A 10,714-nucleotide genomic window follows, 5' to 3' on the forward strand; every position below is an offset into this window, starting at 1 on the left:
CATGAAACGAATCGGACCGAAACTTGGTCTCTAAGGTGTCATTACATAAGGGTACATGTGTACCAAGTTTCAACTCAATAGCTCTAACAGTTACGAAACGTGCCCTGCTAACGGACGACGGACGACGACGGACGACGACGACGACGACGACGACGACGACGACGACGGACGACGGACGCCACGGTATGGGATAAGCTCACCTCTGCTAAGAGGTGAGCTAAAAATGTAAAACATGTAGACACCATACACAAAATCTAAAACATCGCCGCAACCATAGGGTTAACCATGTAAGGTTGAATTTAACGTCGCCATGGAAACAATGTTGTTTACTTACTTCCTCTGGGTTGTATTTAGAGAGGACTCCATCGCCGTGGAACTCCTCCAGCACGTCTTTGAGCGCTTTGTTAGAATCTGCAACGAGACCGAGAGTAGATCCATGAAATATATGTTTTACAATGTATGAACCGTAAAAGTGGGGTGAACATAGCCCTGGGAGAGAAATTGGCCAAACTCCAAAAATCTTATCTTGGTCGAGTCTTACTTTAGCCCTCTGACGTCGCATATGTCTTGACGATGAGGATCGCTTGCTAAGTTACTGACTGAGGAAATGGAATGGAATGCTATTGTATCGCTTGTACAAAGTTCGCTTTAAGTAGCCCCTTTATTTGTAGTGAACGTCTCCATACTCTCAATTTAGAAATAACTTTCCGCTTTGCAAGGGGTTAATGGCCAGTGACTTAGTGGAGCATGCTCTGAATGTCGAATATTATCTCTGTGACCTTGTGGCGAATCCCACAGCTATTTCTGTACCCCGATTGATTTCCCTTCAGCTAAAATGGTCCCAAGACGTGCATCTCGCCGATTAAAACTCTAAGAATCTCCGTAACCGTATTTGTCAGCCCGTCAGACCGGGGTTGTCTGACAGAAGAGAATGGTCTCATTACTTCTACTGAATACTGAATTATGCGGGTGTTAGAAACTTGTGAACAAGATTAATTGATGGAGGAAAAGGGTCATCCAGGAAATCGCCTTCATCCAATATGGCCTCACCAGATGGACTTGGTCGTCTAAATAGTTTCCAAGTGACTTTTTATCAAGGAAACAGATACCGTGATGTTGATCCCCCTAAACCACTGATGGTGTCGAGACAGTTCACAAAATAGGGCAATACTGAAAGTTGTCACTCTAATCATCTACATGTAGACCCGAGACAGCAGTGGGTATTCAAGGAATTTCATCAACATCAGCCAGACCCTTTTGACAGAAGACAGTGATCTTGAGGACAAGTGATAGCTTTTGCCGCTGCCTTAGACCTTGTACCTGTGGCCTCTGCCAATGAGGCAAGACAGGAGGGCATTACATGTATTGCTGCTGTTGCCTCCTCTAGTGACGAGCCCAGTAAGACGGGTGTTGCCTTCTGTCATCTGTCATCTAAGGCTGCGGCTCTTCAAAGCTACATCCTGACACAAACAGCTTGCCCAACTCTACGCAAATCAAATAATTGTACAATCATCGCAATTTCTACGCAAAGGGACATCCTTAATTACAATGATACTCTCTCCATTTATGATAACCATGGTAACCAAACTGTTACATATTAGAGGGATGAGATTGACAGCCTTACACATTGTAGAATGCAGAGGGAAGTTTTAAAGCCTTGCAATTGGTCGTTATGGAAACCGTAAATTTCTAACTGTACAACTATGTCCTAAGGCGCAGAGTCCTCAGGCAACTTGGTGTATTAGTGATGTTCAGACAGATACAAATAACCCTTTGAAGGCTCTAGTTCAGCTGAACAGAGCACGAGCCAATACTGTCCTCATGACTGCTATGAAAGGTTTCAAAAAGTGGCGCCGAGTGGGCAATAAATGGCAAATAAAATGAAATACAAGTTTTCATGCAGCGCTTTATTCTGTGCGACTCTATTCCCGAGCCAAATCGAGAGGAAACAATGCTTCACATGGCCTTTTCAGGCAAGCTGAAAGTACAGAGAGAATGACCCAGCCTTGAACCCAAAAGCTTCCTATCACAAGTCGGACACTCTTCCACTCTGCAACTATTGCAGCGAACCTCTCGCAGCTGATGGCTATAAGTAACCCAGAGTTGCATCAGGGTGTCAGGGCACGGAACCAGTACTTTAGTTTGTCACCAATCAATGTCGAATGACCGGATACGAGATGGAAAACCTGTCATTTCCCACAGCTCAATAGTCAGGTATTGACGTCATGGTCTTCCCTCAAAGTGCACCCTGAACACTTGAGACCTTTCAGAAACACGAAAACGTCACTTCTCATGCCAGAAAGTGTCATATATGTGATGTAACGGAGACAATTGGTTTGCTGAGAAAGGGCATCAGGTCATTCAGCAAACTTTCACTCCTTTCCTGCATTCGCTCATTTAGTTTTAGGTTATGTTGTTAGTATTGATGTTTGCCCCATTGCAAAGATCAATATGAGAAAGTTATAATCCGGTGATCAACAGAGACGTCCTGGAGTCAGAGAAAAACTTTTCAATTTCAAACTCAGTCATGTCTGTGGGGAGGTATTGGATGAGGTGCGATATCAATGCTCCTGATAAAACATTTAGCAACGATAGAAATGGGATGAAAAACTTTGCAATATTTTGGGTCTGAAAGTGCTGTTCAAAACAGGGACGGTTATTTTATGACAAAGATTAGATATTTATGTTCTCTCTTGGGAATTAAGCTGTCATAGTGGTGGTAAGGGTAAGACGAATGTTCGCAGATACATCTTAACACCGATCGCTCATTCTGCCTAATAAAAAGACAACAATGTTCTGACAACTGGACAAAAGTCGGTCAACATGCCCATCACACTTCTCATTGTTCAGGAGATGATTGCATACACCACCACACACAAACTATCTCGAACGAGATTCATCCAATCCCTGCTGACGTAAATTACAATCCGAGCTCTCATGTTCCTGTGCTGAAACTTTATACCGCTGTTCTGTAATATGAACCTATACCACTCACGTCTCTCAAGACTGTTGAGATCGATAGGTTGGTTGAAGTTACATTACATGCCCGATGTTGTAAAGCGTTGCTTGGCTTGTGTTCAGTCTTTTGAGTGCTATATCTAGGTTCCGATCTAGTATTTTTGTGTATTGCGGGTTCAAAATATGCCCAGTAGAGTTGTCTTTACGCAGCTGCTGTCTCAGTCATCATAAGACGCAGGAACCCCTGCAGGTATAGGACTTTCCAATGACTGAGACAGTTGTGCACAGACAACAACTCCATTGTGTGCTCTGGAAGTCTCCAGACCACTCTTACTTTGTTGATAACCTGCGTTGGCACAGCTCACTGATTTGCAACCTTGACCAATACTACATTCCTCCGGGGCCAAAAAACTCATACTTGCCTCCACTAATGGCTAAAATAATAATTATAATCAGCTAAAAATATTGACTTTTCATTTATTGTCGCATAATTACCGATACTCTCAATTTCAAACTCAGTCATGTCTGTGGGGAGGTATTGGATGAGGTGCGATATCAATGCTCCTGATAAAACATTTAGCAACGATAGAAATGGGATGAAAAACTTTGCAATATTTTGGGTCTGAAAGTGCTGTTCAAAACAGGGACGGTTATTTTATGACAAAGATTAGATATTTATGTTCTCTCTTGGGAATTAAGCTGTCATAGTGGTGGTAAGGGTAAGACGAATGTTCGCAGATACATCTTAACACCGATCGCTCATTCTGCCTAATAAAAAGACAACAATGTTCTGACAACTGGACAAAAGTCGGTCAACATGCCCATCACACTTCTCATTGTTCAGGAGATGATTGCATACACCACCACACACAAACTATCTCGAACGAGATTCATCCAATCCCTGCTGACGTAAATTACAATCCGAGCTCTCATGTTCCTGTGCTGAAACTTTATACCGCTGTTCTGTAATATGAACCTATACCACTCACGTCTCTCAAGACTGTTGAGATCGATAGGTTGGTTGAAGTTACATTACATGCCCGATGTTGTAAAGCGTTGCTTGGCTTGTGTTCAGTCTTTTGAGTGCTATATCTAGGTTCCGATCTAGTATTTTTGTGTATTGCGGGTTCAAAATATGCCCAGTAGAGTTGTCTTTACGCAGCTGCTGTCTCAGTCATCATAAGACGCAGGAACCCCTGCAGGTATAGGACTTTCCAATGACTGAGACAGTTGTGCACAGACAACAACTCCATTGTGTGCTCTGGAAGTCTCCAGACCACTCTTACTTTGTTGATAACCTGCGTTGGCACAGCTCACTGATTTGCAACCTTGACCAATACTACATTCCTCCGGGGCCAAAAAACTCATACTTGCCTCCACTAATGGCTAAAATAATAATTATAATCAGCTAAAAATATTGACTTTTCATTTATTGTCGCATAATTACCGATACTCGGTGCATTGACCTCAAATCCCATTTGACCTACTTTTGAATTTCTATCAAGCGCACAAACGGATACATTATCGGATGATATTACAACTTGCTAATTTACCCTCGAGCGGAAATGTCGATGACATCAATACCAGCGTATAAAATGCAAAGGGGTGGTCACCACTCAACCCGGATCAATCACAAACTATTCTGTAAACAATCTAGATCAATATAACACACGGCAGATATATCAATAAAACAATAATTTGAAAATAAAAATTTAACCCATTAGGCGAGGCAAGATTCAGTGTATCAAAGTTATTGAAATTTAACTTGCGGAAATTAATATTCATAGCCCCTTGGCTCCATATTATTCTGGACAGGATTTCTACATGTTTTAGTAGACATTACGTAAGCTCTTCGACCCTCTGAAGGCAAAGGCCACCTATAAGTTACCTCTACCCTCTTCTGTCTCTGGTGATCCTCTCCAGTTCCTGCTCAGAGTGACCCATGGCCTTCATATCACTCTCGAGGGCATATCGCCAGCTGTTCATAGGACTAGGTCTTCCCCTCTTTCTCTTCCCCCTGTATGTTCAATCAGAACTTGTCAGGTGATGCTGAATGGTAATTTTCTCAATGGATACCTGACCCCTGACCTGACCCAACTCCAGCATCCACAGAGTATCTCAATCTCAAATGTTTTCTCTCTTTTTCTTTCCACAGGCCTTGTTTGGTTATGCTTGGTCAATCCATCTGCCATGTTGGAGGTGAAGATCGTAAGGCGAGACTTTTTTTATTTGTTGGTGCTCGGATCCACCGACCTCCCGATGTCCGAAATAAGAAAGAAAAACAAACTTTATATCTAGCCAGTCTCAGATCCGCCGATTCGAACATTACCGATTTTACACAAAAAAAAAAATTTTTTTTTTTTTGAGCTCCGACGCCCGAGAGTAACTTAAAAGTTCAAAAATATTTTTTTCAAAATCAGAATTCAACATGATTGAATTAAAATTAGCTTCGTCGGATTGATCATTCGAATCGAAAGTGCGAATGCCAGACCAGCTCTGCCAGACCTAGACTGGTTCTTGTCCTTTCCTAATGCATCCACAGTAGATATTATGACGAGAACCAGTCTATTGTTATGAGTCTGGCTGCTGACTGTTCAATGCCTGAAATGCACTACTTTTTTTAGGAAAAAATTTTATTTTTATCCTTCCCTCCGACTTTGAGAAATCCTATCAATTTTTCGAGACCATGAAATCTTTGGAAAAAAACATTTTTTTTTGTTTTTGTTTTTCGTCCTCCTCAAAAATATATTCCTCCAAAAATCCGAGCACCAACTAATAAAAAAAGTCTCGCCTAAGTAAAGGGAGGTGTTTGTCATTGCCATTTCGGTTTTCGTAATGTCTCAAACGCAGACAGAGTCATACAAATCCATGTTTTTTCAAAAGTTTAAAAAGAGAAGAAAAGTCTGATCAAATTTGCTTGAAATTCTAATTTGAAAAAAACTTGCTATGTTTACAGTGCGAGGAGAATGTGTCCGGAAATCACAAACTAACAGTTCAAAACTATTCCAGGTTTTGCAAAATATATTTGTTTTCAAGTTTTCAAAATAGCATGTACTTTTTTCAGTCATCAGTCACTTATACTTCCATTTCAATTCCGCTCCAACAACTGTTAAATTTAGAAGCCATTACGGCCAGGCCAATACGATCAATATGTTCAATCGATGCTTTCCAATTATAGCATCCTTTGTTTGTCAAATAACTCATTCACTGTTTGTCCTCACTCCATTTGATGATCGAACCAACCTTGCCCCAACGTCAGTGATGCTGAAAGCAGGTACGCCAATAGTCCTTTGAGCGAGTATAGCTTGGGACCAAGGGACAAGGTTGAAATTCAACAGCAGTTCAGTCGACTTTGAGTTTGAGATCAAAGGAATACTTTAGACTTCATTATTTAAAGGATAAGGTAGACTATTCTCCCCAAATGCTAACGTTTGTCTCTTGTTCCATATTAACTGGTTGTGTTTGTGTAAACTCATATATTAGGAGAAAAATATGTATTGTAGGACTTTGCGTCATCCGGATAGCATGACGCTAATGTCGCCAGAATCGTCATAGTATCGGGGTAATCGAGATGAACTCATGATGCCTCTTGCCTCCTCCTCCAAAAAAAGTTGTGGGGGACAGTGTGTTTGCAAAGTGGAGAAGTGTCCGACTTCAGTTACAGCCCCCCTTCGAATTCTCAAAGCTCAACCATGCTGATGGGAGCCTACTACACGCAGATGTCATTCTATACACTGTCAGAAAGTATACTCCATTCAGTTGATCCACCATTACCAGTTTCCATGGCAACCAGAGAGCTATTTTTGAGATGGCGAGTTTGTGTCATTTTGTATCATGTATATAGCCAAGTGACACTTTCCCAGGGGTGTGCCACATTTCTGTTGCACAGCGGGGGTATGTAACCCGGACTAGAATGATCCATTCACTGGGCGGAGAGTGAAATGATTTCATGAAGTACATGGTACATAATTATTGTTGAGCGGGTGACTGGTCTGTTTCAGGACGCTAGCATTGCCCCTGAACTACAACGGAGGGAAATATCATCAGAAAAATATAAACATATAAATATATTACAAATGTAAACAATGCGATGGGAGAGGGGGACTTGCAAATGGTGAATAGAAAACCCAAATCAACAGGGGATGATCCAGGATTCGGAGAGGCCTGGTCTTCCCCTCACATCCTGGTCACAAGCATGAATTTTCTTCTCTTGAATAGAGGAAACAAGATTCTGCCAAAGTTTCTATCAGAAATCAGGATGTGGTCATTTTTTGACTGGATAGATACCTCTCTTTCTCGCCCTAATCATACAACACACGACTGAAATAGATACTCACAAGAAGTGTACTCCTGAAGTCTATTGAATTCAACTGGCTTCAACATGTTAAACATAGTTTGCTTCTATACTTCGGGAGAATTTGAGTTAATCCGACTGGCCAGTGCTGACCATGTCCACGGGAAATGATGCGTACTATAATGTCCGATGTGTTAGTTTAATCCGTAAAGTCCTTGTCGAACCGTGGGAATATTTTGAATACATCTTTGATTTTCCTGGAAAGACAGATGAGAGACCCTGTTATGATAGGACACGAGGTACAAGGAAGCATGTCATCATGTACAATTTTAAATACAAGTCCAAAATATCTGCAAGAAAAAGATGGCCAGAAAAAACACTGTATTAAACGTCAAATGTACATAAGTATAGCGAACTTGCTCATTTTCAATTGATGATAGACTAAATACATGTATCTCGTTTGCAGTCCAAATTTACTGAACGCCTCTCTCGGACTGCTCCTGCTCCTGACCCTTCACAGTATAAATCATCATCACTCTTTATCTCCACCTGTCGATGAAACAACTTCAATCATGCTATGAACATAATGAAATGAATCTATGTAAGCCAGAAAAGAAAAACACACCTCTGGTAATGAAAATAATAATAATACCGAGGCGATCTCTTGGAAGAAAGTTCTATCGGCATATGTGCATTCCTCAGAAATCAGAGGCGAAATTAATATCCATACAGTTATAATTATCTCCGTAGTATTACTTCAATGTTTCCTGAATAGCGAAAAGTGTTGGTGAATGGCAAGAGGTAGGAAGGCTTTGTTAACTATAGAATTTCAGTGGACAGTTTCGTTTATATGGCCCTCAATTGGGGAAGGTCCTTTTTAGAGTATTCCCTTTACTGAACACTGATGAACTTACTGAGTTCTGGGCAGAGATGTGCTCCTTAGCCAATTTCAAGCCAGAGGGTGGATGATACATCTAGAGGGGTTGGAGTTCTGATGTTCTTGGAATTGGTGAAATAGAACCTGCAGACAATTGGTGTTTATTCTACGATTCATGCAGTTGTCTGCACTGGTTCTACAGCAAATGTATAATGTGTTATCATGTAAATATTGAATGACGATAATTTTGTTGTACCGGGCAACAGTAATGATTACGTTTACCCAGATTTATTGTATCTTGTACAGTATATTAGCATATTGCATGCAATTTGCATTGCAAGCTGACCCTACCTATCACTTTTTGTGAATGATTATCAAAACCAGGGGACCGTGCGATTGAATTTTAAGTGCTGTGTGTATATAGGCTCACCCAGCTTGTAGTCTCGCACGCCTGATGGCAATATACATCCAGTCTCGATCAATTATTCATAAAATCAACCCACTTCATCTGTTTGCGGATAATGGAAAATAAATCGTCACCATATTTGTGGCAAAGGAACTGCAGTTAAAGTGTCTTTACTGTTTGCAAATTTCTTGACTGAACCCAACTTCAAGTGGCACACCAGTAGCCACCTCATAGTACTTGGAAAGACCTAACTGTGCAGCTATTCTACTCCACATTACACGTTTTACTGCAAACATCATCATTTTTCTTGACATTTTAAAGAAGAAAAATAACTTTCCGATTAGAAATATGCCATAATTAAAGAAATGTTCTAATTAATAACTCACTTGGTAAATAACCAACTCTGTCAGTCTTTAGTTAAACTAATAGAAAAACATCAAATATGATGCATGGAGTTCTAATGAGGTGCTTTATTTACGATACTTGAAGGACTAGCTGCTTCATGGATAATGCCCCAGTGTTCCCTGTTGGAGACCAGCCAAGCATGCACCTTTACTTAGCACACCTAAGATGCTTTTTATACCATAGCCTCAGGAGAGGGAGGGGCGTTTTGTCTGAACGCCTTACACGGACATGCTCATCAACGAGATGATGGTGCCATACTTATGACCAGTCAAATGAGGGACAAGACACTTGGCCAGAAGCCCCCCCCCCATGATCACTTGACACTTCTGATTCTGAGGATTAAACTTTTGTTGATTATCAAAATATTTCAACCTAAAACCAAAAATCGACCTAGGTGCTGAAGAGAATGAAGTTATTTTACAAATTTATGGACCGGGACTATGACTATGACTGCATGAGACCGGTTTCTGGAGAATTAACTCAAATGTACACCTCCCTCCTGAGCTTCATTCTATCTAAGCTTGTTGAGTGAATCAGATGGTACAGGAGCGGAGTATTCTTGGTATAAGTCGCTATTTACAGAATAAATACAGCTAATGTAGTTCTACCTTAAGTACAACCATGATATCATGTTTGTATTCACTTGGAATGACGCACTAAGATACCCCTTGATTGCATGGCAATGCCTGTTTTATCATCAATTAAAGGGGGAGTGTCTCAAGGTATTGCCCGGCCGTGCGCCAATGATATTTACAGAGTTTCATTGAATATAACATTCTAATAAAGTGTGCAAAAACAATTGATATAGAATGTCTGTCTACATATTCTGATTCATTCCAGAATCCCAATCTAATACGCAATATTTAGGAAAAGTGCAACAGCGCAAGGGGTTAATTTCTGCTACTGCAATGAGCCACCTAGATACATACATATTGATGAAATAATAAGAAATGATAAAATCATCTTGATGGAACTTACGCGCATTAATCGAAAGCTGTTGCCCGTAGCAACCTGCAGAAACAATCTGAGATTTACGGGCGTGGTGATTCAATTTCGCTGGAATCTTGAATGGTAACAGGTGTTCATACCAGCTGGTGGGCTCGTCAAGCTATTTTTGTCTGTTTTGTGCTATTTATAGCATCAATATTTACGTGGGGCCACCATTGAGCAATCAGGTGTTAAGAGCAGGTTTATAAATACTAGTATAGGCTGTCCTGAGATATCTGTCTGAGAAAGGGTACAGTCTTTTTGGTTTAGAGGTATCAGCATTTTCCTTGCTTCAGCATAAGAGCACCAGCGACCTGTAACTGCGACGAGCTGTAAAAAGGGAACTTGTTCGCATGCCATATGCTGGGTTTGTTTTCTTTCAGGGAACACCATAAGCAGCCAGTTTTCAGCGTCAATGCCAGAGTTCAATAAAACTCAATCAGTCATTAGCATGAAACTGTTTTATCCCGTAGCGCGCAGCGATAGATATAATAAAGGCATCGACAACCAAGAGTGCTGGTCATATGATTATGTTTACTTTATGATAATAACCCGTCAGATTACGAATCTCGTACTCTGCAAAGGCTGTCTCTAATGGTTTCCGTTCACTCGGTATTTACTCGGTTATGGACGAGATATATAACCTCTCTCACACAGCGACACCATGGCAAACACAGAATTATTCCTTCCTATCACTGCTCGTGCTATGGCATTGTGAAAATTCATAGGTGCAAGTAGGACCAGGGAGGTTCCACGGAATTGTAATCCAGAGAGCAGTTCATATCAT

General features: G+C 40.9%; 1 protein-coding gene across 9 annotated transcripts in view; it reads right to left on the reverse strand.

Annotated features, from left to right (window-relative positions):
- LOC135498162 (diacylglycerol kinase beta-like) overlaps positions 1-10,714 on the reverse strand; it is a 54,208-nt gene that overhangs the window by 35,843 nt on the left and 7,651 nt on the right. For all 9 annotated transcript variants that reach the window (XM_064788347.1, XM_064788354.1, XM_064788356.1 and 6 more), the window contains 2 exons: positions 7,296-7,509; positions 335-411 (listed from right to left, as the gene is read on the reverse strand). In XM_064788347.1, the coding sequence (XP_064644417.1) occupies positions 335-411; positions 7,296-7,350 (132 nt within the window). In that variant the 5' untranslated portion in view covers positions 7,351-7,509. The remainder of the gene's footprint in view (positions 1-334; positions 412-7,295; positions 7,510-10,714) is intronic.

This window comes from Lineus longissimus, chromosome 13 (genome assembly GCF_910592395.1).
Source record: "Lineus longissimus chromosome 13, tnLinLong1.2, whole genome shotgun sequence".
NCBI lineage: Eukaryota > Metazoa > Nemertea > Pilidiophora > Heteronemertea > Lineidae > Lineus > Lineus longissimus.